The sequence below is a fragment of the Natator depressus genome, chromosome 11 (genome assembly GCF_965152275.1).
Source record: "Natator depressus isolate rNatDep1 chromosome 11, rNatDep2.hap1, whole genome shotgun sequence".
Classification (NCBI taxonomy): domain Eukaryota; kingdom Metazoa; phylum Chordata; order Testudines; family Cheloniidae; genus Natator; species Natator depressus.
The window spans coordinates 13,281,671-13,300,471 of record NC_134244.1 but is presented as its reverse complement, the minus strand read 5'-3'; the positions used below and the strand labels follow the sequence as shown (position 1 = coordinate 13,300,471).

General features: G+C 40.6%; 1 protein-coding gene across 1 annotated transcript in view; it reads left to right on the top strand.

Annotated features, from left to right (window-relative positions):
- Window positions 1–15,684, top strand: part of OSBPL11 (oxysterol binding protein like 11) — a 62,576-nt gene extending 46,892 nt beyond the window's left edge. Inside the window, exons 8-13 of the mRNA XM_074967190.1 lie at window positions 61–201; window positions 2,071–2,569; window positions 4,444–4,630; window positions 9,235–9,417; window positions 10,653–10,806; window positions 13,730–15,684. Coding sequence (XP_074823291.1) covers window positions 61–201; window positions 2,071–2,569; window positions 4,444–4,630; window positions 9,235–9,417; window positions 10,653–10,806; window positions 13,730–13,807 — 1,242 coding nt within the window. The 3' untranslated portion in view covers window positions 13,808–15,684. The remainder of the gene's footprint in view (window positions 1–60; window positions 202–2,070; window positions 2,570–4,443; window positions 4,631–9,234; window positions 9,418–10,652; window positions 10,807–13,729) is intronic.
- Window positions 15,685–18,801: the final 3,117 nt, after the last annotated feature.

Here is an 18,801-nt window from a genome sequence, read left to right as displayed (position 1 = left end):
ACCTTTTTAGTTCATTAGGTCTTTGAAATGACACTTGTGACTGTGGATTTCTCACACTAGGAACCTGAAGAAATAAATCCAGATGAGGAGCTGGAGGATACATGTGTTAACAAAGAGGATGACCTTGGAGCAGTGGAAGAACAGCGCAGTGTTATCTTACATCTCCTATCTCAGCTGAAACTTGGCATGGATTTAACAAGAGTAAGTAACCAAGGTGTGAAAGCTGGCTGTAGTGGAAGTGAAGTGACACTTAAGCTTTGTCCATCCAAATGCCATATGGCAATTTGCTAGGAACTTGTGGAAACGCACCTATTTTGTGTAAAATGGAATAGATAGTAGCTATTTCTGTACAGAGTTTCAGCCTGCAGAGACTTCAGGTCCCAACTTCAGCCTGATCTGCAGGACTTGAAACACGTATCTGATGCCTACTAGCCAGTGAGAGAGAGAGAGAGAGATATATAAAATATAGCTTACCGTACCACCCTAAAGTCACCTCCCTACAGTTTAAAGTAACAGCTGTATGCTGTAACTGTGTGTGTGTAAAGAGAGAGATGAAATTTTCTCTCTTCATCCCCTTTCTCTCCTTCTTTGCAGCTCTTTCTCTCCCTACTTTCTTTACTTCTCTCCAATATTTTCTCTTCCTCTGCCTCCACTTTTGACACATCTGCATACCACTCTCACATCCCCTCACCTCCACACCCTAACACAAAGGGGTTGGAGGTTTCACCAGATTCTTAGTAACTAGAGGGCTCAAGACGAATACAAAAGGAGTCATCCAGGGGCAACCTTCCCCCCAACTGCTGGGAGAGAGGAAGGGGCTGACTCTAGAACCAGCTTTGTGTATTTCAGAGTAACAGCCCTGTTAGTCTGTATTCGCAAAAAGAAAAGGAGTACTTGTGGCACCTTAGAGACTAACCAATTTATTTGAGCATAAGCTTTGTGTGTGTATCTTCTTTAGCAGTCTCTGGCTAGCAAGTCTTATAAATATGAGTTCCCTTTTTTCCAATCCTCATCTGGCTGTTAGAAAGGAGAATGAATGTTCTTTCATTCAGTTCCCAGCCCCAGAGCATCCTGGCATTCACAAGCAATGGAGTTCTGCTACTCTTTCATTCTCTGTTTTCTGTTTGCTGCTGGGAAGTAAGAGGTCTCTGCTATCTTGACCTCCCACCCACAGCTTTCCTGCTGCTCAGAACTTTATCTAAAGGTAGCAGAAAGAAATTGGCAGCTACTTGTCAGTTTCACTGCTTCCCTGGAGGATCGGAGTAGCAGCAGTGAAGACTTGACAAAACTAATTCGTTGTCCCTCTGCATGGCTTGGGGAAGCATGGTACGGAAGCAGAGACACTGGAACTGTTTTTTGCAGATCTGGGATGATTAGGCTGCCACTGATGTATTCTTAGTTTATACGTGGAAGATGGGGAGATTTTCTTTGCAACTAGACTAGAAACTTTTTTAAAATTAAAGGTTAGACTCTGCAAAGTTGAGTATATTTGGCCAGAAAAGCTTTCTCCTCACCATGCGAGATTAGGTTTTTCAAGTTTCTCTGATCTGAGTGGTGGTCTGCTTGGTGGAGCTTGCATTCCTGCATTAAAGATGAAGGTACCCATAGGCCACATTTTTACTATCCCTGCTCAATCAGGGTTCAGTTTAGTTCTCCCATAACTTGGTCCTTACTGCCATTGATAATAAGGTAGTTAAGTTCAGGTTTGTTTTTATTCTTCCCCTTTTCCTCATAACAAATTGTCAGTCATGTTTTCCCTTCCTTTATGGCTGTTTCCCATTTTTGAGTAAGTTCTGTTAAGTTTTGGTGTTTACTCCACCATAAGTTTGTTGCGTTGCTTTTTGTGTTAAGTCTTTCATTAAAAATAAGTTTAAAACTTTCTTTTTCATGTCATTCCCTTTATCCTGAGAACATTTTGCTTATTGGTGCCAGAATGGACTTTGCATCTCTGTTAAAAGTATCGTATCCCTATTTCCCATTCCTTTTGTATTGTGATGACTTCAAGAATTTGTTCATAAATATATAGTCTACTTACTTTTAAGTTGTTATGGTTTTTTGTCTTTATTTCAGGTGGTTCTTCCAACTTTTATTTTAGAGAAACGTTCTTTGCTGGAGATGTATGCAGACTTCATGTCTCACCCGGACCTCTTCATTGCAATCACAAATGGAGCAACCCCGGAGGAGAGGATGATCCGCTTTGTTGAATATTATCTCACTTCATTTCATGAAGGTCGCAAAGGAGCAATTGCTAAGAAACCATACAATCCAATCATCGGAGAAACGTTTCACTGCTCTTGGAGGATGGCTAAGGGCGAAGTACCCTCTGACTCAAATAGTAACTCTTCATCCCACTCCCTCTCAGAGCAAGCCACTCTTTCACAAGAGCCAGAGGGCCAAGTGGAGCCAGACTACTATACAGTGAGATTTGTAGCTGAGCAAGTGTCCCATCATCCTCCCGTCTCAGGGTTTTATGCTGAATGTGTAGAGAAGAAGATGTGTGTAAATGCTCATGTCTGGACAAAAAGTAAATTCTTGGGAATGTCAATAGGAGTAACAATGGTTGGTGAAGGTGAGTAATTTATTCACTGCAGAATTGGAAGGTGGTTAAAAATATCAGTTGGATAAATATAAAATTAAGTTCTGTGAACTCCAGTGTCAGAATAAAAAATGAATTTTGCTCAGTAGTTTCATCTATAGGATTTTCAAAAGAATTCATTTGCAGGGTTGTTTATAGGGTATTTTAAGGTGGTTTGGTTTTGTTTGTTTGTTTTTGTTTTTTTAACAAAATACCCCTGGGTCTCCTCCATTTACCTTGAGAAAGAGAATCTGAGAAACCTTAAAGTCCTGTTGTTAGATGACATATTTGTTTATTACGGAGTACAGAAGATGCCACATGTACATGGCAGAAACAATCAAAAGATTGTGTAAGATCACAAACCTCCACGGGGCTATAGTATTGCAGAAAAGCAAGACTATGTATCTAGAAACACAACATGAGGTTTTGAAGCAAAAGTACAATTTGTACAATCTAAACTAACTTTTTTATTATGTCTCCAAAGCACAAACCAAATTAGAATGTACAACATAAAATACTTAACATAAATGTTAACTTTTCTGTTGCTGTATCTAAACATATTTTACACTTCGATTCTTTAAATTTTCTTTACATTTAATAATGGGATCCCTTTAATAAGAATGTTGCTCATTATCCCAGGATTCCATTTTCCCTTAATATAACTCGCCAATTTGCTGGTTTTGAACTGGAGATGCCATCTCAGCTCTTTTTATCCTTCATGTTTGTGTTGCCCCAATTACTCTGACTCACAGATGTTTGAATATAATCTGCACTCCTGATAAAATGAGGATAGGCAAGGAACACGTAAATCAGTGTTTTGAGTCTGAGGAAAGCAACTCCTGGAGCAGAAGTCTCCTTCCAGACAGTTTAACAGAGCATGTGAGCATCTCTGCACTGCTGTTCTTCAAAGATTTGAAGTTTGCCCTGAGGCAGTTTCTTTAAAACTTGATGCCTCTCTCATCTGCCCATGAGGTGAGAGGAGCTGTGCCTAACTCACATGGGGGGTGTGATTCCCTCAGCATTTTGGAGGTGAAAAGCTGCCTTCTTAAGGGTCTCTGTCAGCTACGGAGAAGGCATGGATGGAGCAGAAGACTGTGTGATGACAGTTAAGGTTTAAGTGATGAACCTGAAAAAGACAAGGATACAAGAGAAATTGTGAAAATCAAGTGTCAGAAGAAACACAGTGACCTAAGGCTACAGGAGGCATCAGCTGGCATATGCACAGCACAAAATCATTTTCTTCTCCTTTTTTTTTTTTAAGAGACAGTTATCACTTTAAAATTAATTGTAATGACTTACATGAATAGCAGTCAGGAGATAGTTGTGTTCATTTATAAGTCAGTAATGAAAAAGGAAGCGACAGGAAGGAGGACACAGGCTGCTACACCCCTTCAGGAAAGGTGGAATGTACCATCTATTCTTGTGGTAGGGAAGTGCAATGTGAACATCAAACTCCAAATTCTCTGGCTTCGGTAACTCATTGCTCATCTCATGCTTGTAGTATGGTTCCAGAGTGTGACACTCTCACCATTATAGCAATAGAACTGTTACAAGTGAACAGTTGGTGCTGTATAGGCATAGTAGCAGCTAAGTTTTTAGGATCATGTTTTTGAACCTGTAACATGAGGGATGTGGGTTTTCAAGGCTAACAGCAAATATACCGGTACCCATGATACCCAGTGTCTGCACTTGTCTGTTGTACAACCTAACTAATGGCACTGTGGGGTTAACAAAATTCTTTTTGTGTCTGGAATCTGTAATTGTGATAGTTTTACTGAGAGTGTTAGATGTGTTTCCTTCAACAACCACTTGCCTCAGTACTATAAATTGGAAACGTTTTGATGACACTCTCTTATTTTTGCATGCAGGACTCTTAAGTCTTTTGGAATATGGAGAGGAATACACGTTTTCTCTACCTTGTGCATATGCTCGATCAATTTTAACTGTTCCTTGGGTAGAATTGGGAGGAAAGGTCAATGTTAATTGTGCAAAAACTGGGTATTCTGCAAGCATTACTTTCCATACCAAACCATTCTATGGTGGCAAACTGCACCGGTAAGTACACTCATTTATATTTTAATGAACTCCCTATATTGTATCGCTCAAACTGTGTAAATGAATACCTTGCCTCTGTTTTTTGTCACCATCTGTTTGCATGCTGAGTAGCCTTGTGCTAAGAAAACTGTATTCAGTGATGCATTTTTTTTTTTCCTATTCTTGAAACTGTTGAGGGGTTGTGGAGTTATGAGGCATATTGCATGGCCCACCCACACAAATGTCACAAGCAAAAGACTGTTTCATTGCTAATTAGTCAGTTAAATTCGAGGCTGTGAGTATCTGCGTGTGTGCACCCATGCACCCAGTTCAGGTGATCAGGAGACCGGACTTTTAGGTTTTCATTCCTGGCTCTGCCAATGACTTGTTTGTGACTGGGCAAGCCATTTAATCTTGCTCTGCCTTGTTTTACTGTGTGTGTGAAACATGCATGACATATCTACCTCAAAAGGATGGTGTGAAGTTTAATGTTTGTAGAGCACATTGTATTTATATTGCACTTTCTATCTGAGTTATCAAAGTACTATTACTGTTTTGATGAAAGAATCTCCAACTTGCAGTAAAAACCAAATTAAAAACAAAAACCAAAACCCTGCAAGGTTGTTAGCCTGAGAAGGAGAGTGGGGTGCCAATGATAAGTTTTAACTGAAAGCATGTCTCATGACCAGGAATATTTAGTACAGAAACATTTACAGACTTCTGTAATATTGAATAAAATATGAATGAAATTTCATTAAATACAGAAAAGGGGTGAATACAATACAAAAGCTATAATCCGTGTAAATATTAATAACACTAAATTATCCCCCAAAAACCCATTGTGGTCATTGCTATTCCATTCCAAAGGCTTTAGTAGACACTGAGGATGTGATGCACTGCATGCTGTGCAGTGTTGGGGGTTGGAGTCTCTCCCCATAGTCTCTATTCTGTTTCCCACACACTTACTCAGGCTTTGTATGTGATATGAAGGTAAAGGCTGGGAATGAGTTTTACATTAAGACATTTTGGATTCAAGGGAAGAGAGAAGTTAGATGGCTTTGGGGGCCCATTAACACTGATGATATCCCTTTTAAGACATAGTATAGTAAGATAAGTGATCTTGAGACTCCCATACAAAGATGCAGACACTCAAATGATGGAAGAAGGAAAAATATAGAAAGGAGTCCTGTAGTGAAACAGTTTCTGGCCCTTAATGTGCTCTGTTATCTGACATCACATGTTCATTGTTCAACCATCCACTGAACACAGTGCTTGTTGTTAAAAACCCTTACTTAAATATTTCATATTTTTTCCATGTTTAGTCCAACAGGCCTGAACAATAAAGGCTTTTAAGTGTAATTTGCTTTGACAGTTTATTGCGACTCTGCAATTTGCTGTTGCAGAGAAACAGTTTAGGGAGGCTATCTTAATAAAAGGTAAAAAGCATCTCAAACTTGAGGACCCATGGTGCCAGGGTAGTACCCTGGTGGGCACAGAAATCTGCAGGCAGGTGCATATGTCAGTTAGATAGCATCAAGTGGATTTCTCCTACTTCTCCTAGGAGCAATTAATGCAGATAGTTGGGTTTGTAAAACATATTTGTCCCTAAATCCCAAGATTCATATGGAAGATGAAAATCTAATTATGTTGACAGGTTTCATGTGTCCTCCAGGGTATTTTGATAATTGAAGTTTACCTGTTCTTTTTGTTTGTCATAATTTTTAAAATTACTTAAATAGCATACTATTTGCTTTTTATTCATACCATATGTATTGTGTCTCCAACTTTGTAATCATTTTGTTATGGCATTTTCTTTACCTGTGTGTGTTTAACAAATTTTGTTGTTGTTGTACTGGTTAGTGATTTGGGAGGAATGTTTCTGTGGTATACAGTGGTGATTATGTGGTGTAGTATATTGCTACATAAAATTAGAAACTCTTACATAGAGGGTCTATTTGGTGTCCCATTTATCATTGATATAGCCACAGTTGCATGAACATATTTTCAGTGAAATTCTGAAATTATGGTATTTGGACATTACCCTAAGCAATCGCTCTACGAGACCAAGTAGCAGCGTTGTTATAGTGACATGGGCCGCTAGTGAATGTTGCTGTGACAGCAACTGTTATCGATTTGGTTTGAGTGACCCTTGCTGTAAGACATTGGTTGGATATCTGTTTGTCAGCCCTGTGCCAGATAAGATTGCACTGTACCCAGTTGAATTGCTGAGGATAGTAATATTCAACAGAGTAATATGAATGTCGTCTAGATGATTAAAAAACCCAGTATCAAGACATACGTGGTATCTTTGCTGAAACTTGTTCTGCCATAGGTTGCATGATATTCAGGACTGGGAATGGTTGTGCAGTGCAAGGTAATGTTAATAGGAAGAAATTTAGGTCAAAATGATCACTAACAGTGTGCAGAATATCACTCACTTGTGAAGACCCATGATTGAGCTAAAATCCCAGTTAGCTTTACCTTTAAGTCAAGCAAAGATACCAATTTGTGATTGACACTGTGATATCTCAAATTGTACAAGCATCCAGTGTCAGTTAACTGTATTACAGTTTAAATATGAAGCTGATAAACACATGAAATGTGTAAACACAAATACTGGCCATCTTAGTCTGTAATTCACTCAGAGTGCACCAGTCTGTTTAGAGATATAATTGAGAGAAATGAAAATTTCATAATGTAGAGTAGTTTCAGTGATGTGTAAAAGTCGCAGAGGATGCAAAAACAGCATAAAATCAATGGACTGGTACTTCGTAGTTGTTCTCAAAAACCGTTTAACCCACTTTATCGATACACCGTAGGGAGAGCCATGCTAACTGGTAAAATAAACCTTCACATGAAAATACGATTTTCAAGTTTAATGTTCGTCTGACTCTTGCATTGTGTCCTTCTCAACTACAAATGTATAGCTAAGATGCATCAATTCTGTTCAGTCTAATATTCCGGTAACTACTCCAAAATTTTTCATATGGGTAAAATTAAACTTATTGTTCAAACATTGGTAAAGACTTATAAAAATATGCAGTATTCCCACAGGTAAAACACAGTGGGCCGGATTCTCTCGTGTGCTGAGATCTGCTTAGTGTGGGAGAGAGGGGTGGGCTTCCAGGCAGCCACTGTCCGCCTTGTGCAGCTCCAGCCACAGTCCCGGTGTAGCTTAGGGCAAACATGGCGATGTTGTTTTAATCTGCGTCAGCTGGCATCAATCACCTGAGAACTGCTGGAGTGCAGTTGTGCTCCAGCTCAGCCCTGGCATGTCACCTACACTTGGGCCAGGAGAGGTGTACGGGCTATACTAACGTTGTGCCAGCTGAGAGCTTTCCATCCCACAGGGGAATTCTCATCTAGTCATATATGGCCAGTAGCCAGCCCTTTTCTGCTCTGTAAGTGGCACCTGGTTTCCTTTCCTTGCACTTGGTGGTTCAGAGTACCATATATGTAACTAAAGTTAATGCTACGGTAACTTCACACACTGAGTCCCACAGAATGTAGATGTGGCTGGGGATCAGTGGCAGTGTCACCACTGAACAAACCTCGTTTCCAGTGGGAAAGAGAACCTGGGGAGTAACGATGGTGTAGATCCATTCTGTACAGATAACTGGAGGTACGTAAGGTAGGGGCTGGCATCCCCAGTGAAGCCTTGAACTCCATGCAGCTGAGAGACCACTTGTCTTGTCTGAATTGCTAGCAAACCCTCACTCCTTCACTCTCATAAGGGAGAATGAATCTTCACTGCATGAAAGGGTGGGGAAATTTGGCTATTTGTTGCTAAGTTTGACTGGGTCAATCAAGCTTTCGAGTCTCCCTTTCCAGTGTCACTTCATTGTAAATCCATTGTCATGCGTTCTTTGGGCATGTGTTTTTTTTTGTTTTGTTTTGTTTTTTCCACACAAGTATGCACTCATGGGAGTGATGATAATACTGTGTGTATATATAGCACCTTCTGTCTGAGGGTCCAAATGTTGTACGAAGCATGAATCCATCTCAGCACCCTGGTTGCTCTTAGTCACCCAGGAAGTCTCTGGCAGAGCCAGGAATGGAACACAGATCTCCAAGTCCGACTCCTTAGTTTTGTATTTATCTTCCCCTCTGTTCTTGCCTCATTGTCTCTTTTTTAATGCGATACTTGCATTATAAACTTAAAAAATAAAGAGCAAGTGGCCTACAGGACTAGCAGGTGAAGATAATTGTTCTACAGAGAGAGTTAGCTTGTTAACATAAATATCAAATATTATTTATGTTAAATATCAAGCTTGATATCCAGGAGAAAAATATGAACTGTAGTAATGGTTTACGAGTGTAACCCATATGTCAGTTTCTTTTCAGCTCAGTTCTCCTGTGAAAAGGCTTACAAGTTTTAAGTTAAAGCCAAAAAGCTGAGTTCTGTTGGGTAATATCACAAGAATAATAGAAAAATGACTTTTTCATTATTCCCCCTCCCAGCTTCTCAATGCAAATGCATACTTTAAGTAACTGACTTAAAAATTTAGAATGTGTGAAAGACTAGCTTGCAGTTTCTTCCAAAATGAAATGTCAGAATAGGCCCTAGTAGTCTGTTCTCAGTTGTGGTCTTTTTGTTGTTGTTGTTGTTGTTTTTTGTTTTCCAGAGTCACAGGTGAAGTAAAGCAGAATGCAACAAACACTGTAGCCTGCAGAGTGCAAGGTGAATGGAATAGTGTGCTTGAATTCACCTACAGCAACGGAGAGACCAAGTATGTGGACTTGACAAAACTGTCAGTGACAAGAAAACGAGTACGGCCCCTAGAGAAGCAAGGGCCATTTGAGTCTAGGTAATAATAATAATAATAATAATAATTAATAATAATAATAAAAAAAATTTACATCTGTTTAATTGTTCTATAAAATTTATGGAATTCCTCAACTTACAAACCAGGCTGCCAAGGAGAAATCTACAGACTTAAATATCCAAACTGGGTAGTGTGTGGGTCCAGTAGAGCCAAAGTGATCTTGAATATTCAGGAATGGATAACACTGCTTAGAGCTAGACATAGTGCAGACAAGTGCTATTTAAACTGCATATTCAGGGCACAGATGATTACTGTCTTACGAGTACATACAGTGCCTGCTATAGGAAGACCTCCGTCTTAAGCCTTTGGACATTACACAGTGCAAATAATATTCGTCTCTGCAGCCCAGCAGTTCTTTACAGGGGCTGTCCTCAGCAGAAACAAAACTTTTGTGTGGCAGTTTTAAGATGCATACAAATGTCCATTTGGGATTAGGCTGAAAATTCCTAGACCTTTTCATTTATGTGCCAATCTAGCATTGCAGTCGAGAGCAGTTTAATGTTAACCTAGAGGACTAAATTACGAGCTCCTTTTTTTTCTTGTGCCTCTCAATCCTGTTCTATTTTACATTAATTTGGCATGCCAGAGAAGAGGTTGGAGTATAATTGTGAAATAATGTCACCTGCTGTACACCAGTTCTGTAAGTCAAGTGACTGCAATCCAGGAAGGCACTGAAAAATGTGAAATCAATTAAAGCTTCTGATTAGGACTCTGTGTCTGTCACGGAGGTCACAGAAGTCATGGATTCCATGACTTTCTGGGACTTCTGCAGTGGCCAGTGCGGCTGACCCCAGGGCAGCCCAATCAGCTGGCTCTGGGGACAGCTAGACTGGCCTCTGTTGGGGCAGCTCTGCAGCCAGCCTCTCGGGTGACCCCACAGCCAGCCACACCGGCTGCTGCTTGGGTGGCACCGGGAAGCTGGCCCTGGGGACCACCTGAGCAGCGGCTGGTGTGGTTGGCCCTGAGACTACCCAAGCAGCCGCTGCTTTGATGACCCCTGACAGCTGGTGCTGTTGGCCCTGCCCCTTTCCCCACCTCCCCCCCCACAGCAGCGGCCCCCCGCCTCCCAAGTCCCCCCAAGATTTAGTCACGGATATTTATAGTCTATGTCATGGACAGGTCATGGGCCATGAATTTTTGTTTATTGCCTGTGACCTGTCCATGACTTTTACTAAAAATACCCATGACTAAATTGTAGCCTTCCTTCTGATTTGTAGGCGACTGTGGCAACATGTAACAGAGTCTCTGAAGGATGGAGACATAGATAAAGCAACAGAGCATAAGCGAGCCCTTGAGGAACGGCAGAGAAATGAAGAGAGACTTCGTGCTGAAACAGAGACACCGTGGAGCACAAAATACTTTGTTAAAGAAGTAAGTAACTACTGTGTGTGAGTAAAATGTATGTATTGTAAATGCACATATGAGCATGTGTATTAACGTGCAGGTCGTGAGCCTATAGAGGACATTCTAGGGAATGCTGATGACAGCATGCCATAGGGCCTTGGATCATATAATACATTTAATTAAATATCAGTCAATGCATTTCTATACAAGGCTATTCTTATGTTATGATTCTTTCATTCCACACTGGGTGACTCTAAAGCTAAATGGTTGTTGGTAAAGAACTTCTGTGCACGAAACATAAGTGTTAAGGACCTAGTTCCTTGCTCATAAATAATAAAAATGGAAACAGTAGCCTTTGATAAGTTTCTGTAAAGGCATAAAAATATACAGTGACTCTATTTCCAGAGCACTAATGTATTTTTCACCCAGAGTAACCAGCACTAGAAAAATAGTAGTCTTCTATACTAACTTACCAAGTGGTTTAAGAAATCATATGACTTGAATGGGGTATTTATTACCTCTAACCCTCTCAAGCTGTCCCAAGAACTTGGTTATTAAGCATCTAACTTGAAAAAATCCCTTTAGAGCCCTGAGGGGAGCTCCCTCTTCCTTCCTTTGCCTGCTGGTTCTCTGTCATTCTTAATGTGGGACACTCACTCACTCACTCACTCACTCACTTTTCATTTTGCTAGCTGTTATAAGAAATTATATGCACAATATCAATCCTAGAGCAGCCAGTTGCTGTTCAATCTGAGTCTTCTGTCAGGGTAAAGTACTTGGCCTTTTGCTTCAGAGTTCATCTTTTGGGGAATCTGGATTGCCTTGTAAAACAGCCGGATGGTTTAAGAGCACCCAAACCCCTAGCATGCAGGAGAACATCTACTAGCTCACAGCGCTCCCTGGTTTTGCAATTATGACCCCACAACTGCAAGCGTTTCTTTGTGTGGCTTAACTTCTTTCAAAAGTAAACAACTTTTACAATTCAGCTGAGACACATGGAAACTGTGATGTGGTTTAAAAGTGGACCATGAATACCTGAGCAAAACACAAAGGAAGCTATTGGAGCTGATTGCACCGGGTGCATATAAAACAAAAACATCATTGTGACTACCAGCTCTTCATCAGCTTTTGGTTAATGTAGATTTCAGGTTTTAATGCAGCTTGTCCATTCAATGGTTGGAGCATGATCAAGCTGTTATCCTGGTTATCTGTAAAAGGTGCCCCAAAAGACTAGGAATTTCTGGTGTGACCGCTTTAGAGCAGATTTTCTTTCCTATGTGGAAACTAGCAGCTGCTGAGGTAGGCAGCGTGGCCCTCCTCTGTGGAGGGAATAGAGGTGTATATTTTAGCTATGCTGTGGAGCTTCAGATCCATATTGTGACAAATTTGTGTGATCACAAATGCAACAGTTTCTTGCTTTTCATATTTTACTGTACTATCTCCAGTTCAGCAGAAGGTTTAAAATATTTAGAACTAGATATGGTTCTGAACCACAAACTGCAGGGTATTCTAAAGCTAAATCAAATGGACCACTACAGAGTATTCCTTTTCACCCAGGATATGTCTACACAGCTGACTCGGGCTAAGGGGCTGTTTAATTGCGATGCAGACATTCAGGCTGCAGCCCAATCTCTAAGACCCTGCAAGGTGGGAAAGTCCCCGAGCCTGAATGTCCACACCACAGTTAAAAAGACCCTTTGCTGGAGCCCAAGTCCGATGGCATGGGGCAGCCATGGGTGTCTAATTGCATTGTAGACATACCCTCAGTAACAAATCCCCATCTCTCATGGTTCAGAAACTTTGCTTAAGTAGCCTCTTTGATCTCAGAGTGTTATCTAAAAATCTAAATAAACTTTGACTTTTGGTTTTTGAAAACTTTCACTGATGTGTATTTATTTATCTGTGGCAAAGTGAGCAAAGAGAGAGAATGACTTAACTAGATAAAATTTTAAATTTGGGAGAGAATATCACTCTTGCGTACAAAAATTTTCACCGCACAAGGAAACTGCTACCTTTCAATTAACTTGTGAACGCAAGAAGTAAATATTTCAGACTAAGAATGTTTTTTAATCAAGTAGTTTGTTTTAATTGCATCCCTGAGTGACTGTTGACAGGAGAAATGCAGGTTGTGTGGTTTTAAAAAACAACATTGTTTTCAGATATTTCATTTGAAAGCAGAATTTGAGATACTGGGTGGCTCAGAGTAGGGTAAATAAGATCCAGAACCATTTCATCTCCAGATCATCAGTTCAAATGTAGCACAATTTGCTTGTGAGCACAAGCCATTTCTCTCTGATGGCTGTTTGCTGAGCCTTTGCAAAATAAGCTGCTGGTCTCAATCCAGACCACAGGGTGCCAGGGTTCCATCTTCATACCTACATCAGTTAGGGCTGACTGCTGCTGTTAGTCCCAGCAGAATACTTTACTTGACTGGAATGAGCATGATTTCTTAAGGCTTGTCTACATGGTCAGTTACTGTGTGACAAGCCAGGGTCTGTAAATCTGCAGTGCATTAACTTTCTGTGTGCTAACTGGCCGTGTGGACACTACTATCACACCCTGAAAGTTCTGTAGAGCACTTTGGCATATTCTGTTTAAAACAGCCAGATATCAAGGTGCACTACAGACCTTCTAGTCTAGTGCATGATAATAGGGCTCACACTGTGACTTAGTGTGTGGCAGACTAGTGCACTGTAGATTTACATCCTAGCTTGTCCACACTCAGACAGAGCGTGTGCCAAGCCCTTAGATATCCTCATCCCTAGAGATGGTCTCTCCAGAGCAGAGACTGTGGGGAAGCTTGCACTGGTATCTATGGTATACATAAGCTGTGTACCTCTAGTTTCCAGTGCTGTCAGTCCGACGCCTGGCATCACAAAATACTTTTCTATGTGAATTCTTTTATTATAATTCTGTGTAACCTTTTTTTTTCCCCCCATTTGAATTGCAGGGAGATGGCTGGGTGTATTATAATCCCCTTTGGAAAACAGTCCCCACCATACAGACTCAGCAAATGGACACTAACTAGATAAGACTCTTCAGGATGAGTTCCTCTGTTTCTCTGTTTCTCTAATCTCTGTCACTCTCAAAACACAGTAAATAACACTGTGTCCCCTGTTTTTATAATTGCACAAATTCAAATGAGCGTAAAGGAATACAATACTAGGGCACTTTAAAGGTTACACATAATCAAAGGTGTAGAGACCACCTTGCCAGGTATGTTCACCAACTTGTTTTTGTATGATCCAAACGATTTTATCTGAATTATGTAATCTTTTAAGCAGGTCCTACTGTAAGCTGCCTAAGATATAAACCATTTGACTTCCTGAACAGCAGAAGTCAGATGACATGTTGTTGCTTCAATGGCTTTACCTTTGGAGTGACACATGAACCTTTTCTGAGAATCTGTGCACTGAGCTCTGTTCAATAACTGTGAAATACTCAGTACCCATGTAAACAAAAAAAAAAAAGTGTTTTGTTGCTTGTATACCGGCGATTAACCTCCTGACAGAAACCTGGAGGAGGTTTCAGAAGCTGCACCTGGAATCAGTGTTAAGAATCATCTGGATTTGACAAGACTTTTTTCCTTCAGAAGGAATGTGTGCATGCCCTGGAGGGATGTGGAAGCTAAGTAGAGACTACTCGTTTTTTTTAAGGATTTATAAAATTGATTGGAATTGTAACCATGGAGACATTTTTTCCTCTGAAACATTTTAGTATACTTGAAAGAATTGAATTGGAAGAGTAATTCAGAACACTTTTCAGCTCCTAATTTTATTAAATCTCACTTTCTGAGTGACTGTTTAGGATTTGCTCACATTGCAAATGTAAGGAAGTTTAGCCCCCCCGCCCCAAGGACTAAGGCTTTCAAACTGAACAGCAACCATAAAACCACGGTTGTATTAATTTCTTCATCTCCGTGCATGGGATCATCTTGGAGGTGAAGTGCCAGTGTTACATGCTGTCCATTGGATTGGTTTGATTTTTCTCCTTTGTATATTTGTTCAGAACAACAAAAAAAGCAGTTAAATGTGACCATTGAACACAGGGACTGTGGTTTGGTTTTTTCATAGTACATGAAAAGGCTTATTTTGCTGGAGACTGTGTTTTAATGTACATACAATCAGATATCAGGAAAGTGTATTCAGGTACAAACATCCTTCATTTTTTATAGTGTAAGTATTTTATTGAAGTCTAAGAATTGCTGGCAATTAAGAGTGGTACTGATTGTCTTTCATTATTGTTACTACAAGCTACCTTAATTTTCCAAGAGTGGTGCCTTACTCTGTTTTTTCTTCTGATGTAGTCTTCCAATCAGTGTATATAACATTATCTGCCACTCACCAGCCATTGTAAATGGCTTGACCTGTTCCATCATCGTGAGAACTCGTAACTGTGTGATCTGGTAAGATGTTTTCCATTGAAGACATAAGAATGTAAGAAGGCATCAAAGAAAATTTAAATAACCATGTTAACATGCAACAAAAAACTGTAAATTGTGCGCAAAAAAAAAGTAAAAAAAAGTTTGGGTTTATGCACAACTACTTTGATTCCCTTGTACATTTTGCTCTGAATATAAGTCATAAAGAGTCCGTGTGTGAGGAAAAATGGGGGGGAAAAATAAAACTACAAAATGATTAGCTTGTTTTGTCTGTTTTCCCAGAGTCCCGGTGATTAGGATGAATATTGTGCGTACATCATTCTTTCATGTATGTCTAGCCATATTTCCACGGCCTCCCCAAGCCGTAGTATCTGACCACCCGTACCTGTCAGAGTAACTTCCTTCTGAAGAGGCGTGTGCAGTTTAGGCCCTGTGTAAACTATATGCTTCTAACTTTGTATAGAATACCCTCTATTTTTCCTTACAAATTTTGAAATAAATTGTTTAGCGTGTCTTAAATTCAGAGAAGGAGTAATGTTAAAAACTGAAACTACTGGCTTAGTTCCCTGTAGTGCCATTGTGTTTGAAAAATAAATCTTAATTTATTTTAAAGGCAATGTTGCTGTAATTTCGACTAATCGTTATTATAAAAACACACACTTTATACTAGCCAAAATATTAAGATGTAAAGAAAACAGAATATCTGTTGGTTTTAAAGCTTTTTTTAATGGTTCACTCAGGATTTTCGATTGACAGGCTGTGCTTATTGTCAGTGTACACTCTTACTGCTCCATCTATGAATGTGTCTTAAAGGAATATAGAGAGAGCCTATTAATAACAGGCTTAATGACATGGTAATGGTGTGCAAGGGTCTGTTTGTTAAATCCACAGAAGCAAAGAAATCAGAGTGAATGCAGAAACTTTATCCTTTACCCACTGTATTGTCCCCAGCTATTTCCCCTAGCTTTTATGCACATGCTAATAGCATTACACGGCTAACTCTGTCACTGCCAGTGCTCAGTTAGGGCAATCCAGGGCCCTTGGGATGGTGGTGGCAGGGGCTACCTATGAAAAATCCATCTGAAATGTGGGGTCTCCCCCCTCCTTGGCTGCCTACTCCCTTCTTTGGCTGGGTTGGGAACTGTCCAGGAGAAGGAGGGAGGCTTCAGCCCCTAGTAGAGAAGTAAGTGGCAAGGGATAATGGTAGCGAGGGGTCTGCTGTGGTGGAAGGAAATGTACAGAGTTCTCTGCTGGCTTTGTGGCGCCCTGAGGTTTCCTTGCTCGTGTACCACATCCAGCCCGGAAGGTGAGAAGGGTGACCTTCAAGACCAGTAGTGGCAGACACCCCCACCACTATCCTGTGACTCATCAGAGCGGGGCACCTTCTGATACCACCTTCCCCAGCATTTGGCTGCTGTCTGGGGACATCCCACCAGAAGGCACTGGAGAGGACCCTGACCCTGACTCAACCCAGCACTCCAGAGGGTTCTCTGCTGAGGTGGTGCTGTCCCATCCTGGGTGTGGCCATTCTCCCTCCAGCCATGTGCCGAAGAGTGGCAGCAGTTCATAGGCTATTAACCAGGTCCCATGGACGGAGCAGGAACTCCACTGTGGAGAGTGGGGGTTCCTGCCTGGCTTGGAGCATGAGTGTGCATCCTTCTTATATATGTCAGGACCCATGCTGCAAGTGGTGGTGATTTTCCCTTTGAGATCATCATGTAACCCAGGACACCAAGGTGTGGACATAGACTAGGTCAAGCAGTTCTTCTGGTTCTGGGGTCTAGACCTGCTGTTGCAGGCAGGGGAAATCAGTAAAATAAACTGAGCCTTCCTCCTAATTTGATGCTTAGTTCACAGCTATTAATTAAAAAAAAAACAGGCTTTGTGACACAGGATTCCTGCAAGGGCCAGTCTGGTAGCGCACAGTCCAGGCTTCAAAGCAGCAGCAGCCACAGCAGATCTTAATTTAAATACCTGAGCTGCTATAGCAGGAGACCAAGTTCCTCCTTCAAAAGTGTCCTCTGTTAATAAGCACATGCAGTTAAAGCAAGTTACAATCCCCTACTTAAAAACGTGACCTGGAGCCACTCCTGGATACCTGTTTATAAAGGGGGTGAGTTCAGGTGACATTTCAGTCTTAACCTTGATGGCTTTTCTTATTTTCTGGTTTTTAGTCAGATTTCTCCCACTTGGTATGACTGGTTTCACATTAATATCACTGTAGCTAATATCGATAGTGTACCAAATGGAACAACATTGATTGCTAAAGGAATTGTCTTTTTAATATGCAAGGCAAGACTCCTTCAACATGAAGGTGTTGAAAAGTCATTTCCTCTGTTGTTCAGGTGATCATCATCCATAGCTGGAAGAGGTTTAATGTTCTGGATTTTAACTCCTGTCTTAAAGCTAGTATCCTGGAACCAACACGGCTACAGCTACAGCGTGTTAAAGCAGTTTGTCAGTTCTGCTGGGGAGATAAAGGATGTAATGATAATTGTGGACCATTTTCCATAATTCTTACTATTGACTATTAGATTCAAACAATATGAATTTTACGTTACTCCTTTAAGAATCTTAGTCAAATCATAAGATACAATTTTTGATCTATGTTGATAGATTTTCGGAGGATTAGATGAGAAGGGACTGCTACAACCATCTGGTCTGACCTCCTGCAGAACACAGGCCACAGAATTCCGCCCTGTAAATCCTGCAGTGGAGGGAAGTATTTGTTGCTACTTTGTAAGCAAACCTTCAAGCCCTGTCTGTGGTTCTGATCCTACAGTTCCATACAGTGGAGCGCTGTGGGGGCCCAGCACAATGCAATATTTGGGCCTATGTTCCATCCTCCCTCTTTCTGGTGGGGCTTGATCTTGCACTTGTTTAAGTCAATGACAAAATTTCCATTGACATCGAAGGTGAAGAATCAGGTGTCTACATACTATTTTTCGTGTGTCAATGTTTCTTTCCTGGACCGTTAGAAGTATTTCAGTGAAACATTTGGACAAAATCAATAGAAACAATCACTTTCAGTCTGAAAGCAGACAGCAATATAACTAAACACAAATGTTTAGTTTCAGCTATTCTTGGAAAATTGGGACTAAATAGAAAGTGACAGTCACAACTTTCTTAAATAGCCAGTGAAATATCAGTGGGATGGTAATCTTCAAAGGCAATTTACTGACCAGAAATACAAACTTGCTAGATAATTGGCCAAGGAGAATAGATGTCCCCTAAGCAAGTGCGGATGTATAGAAACCATACATTGTGTGATTTGTTGATAAAATGGCTGTAAATGGGGCAAAGATGGATGGTAGCACTGAAATTAGTGTCTCGATCTTGGCTGTATCAAGCATAATGACTTTACATGAGGATCCCTGGGGACTCTCTTCCCCCAGTGTATGTAAAATATTAACTTTTCCTAAGCTGCTTCTGTGCCTAAATATGGATTTGAGCGGTTAAATAAGTGACCTTGTTTTCAGAGGTGCTGAGTGCCCACAACTCATTAACTCAGTGAAAGCGCTGGGTGCTGAGCATTCTGCTTTACTCAGATGCCTGACTTTAGGCACCTAAGCTTGAAAACTTTGGTTTCACTTTGTTTTCTTGAAAACAAAACAGGAAAGAAAAGTGGCATATAAATAGAG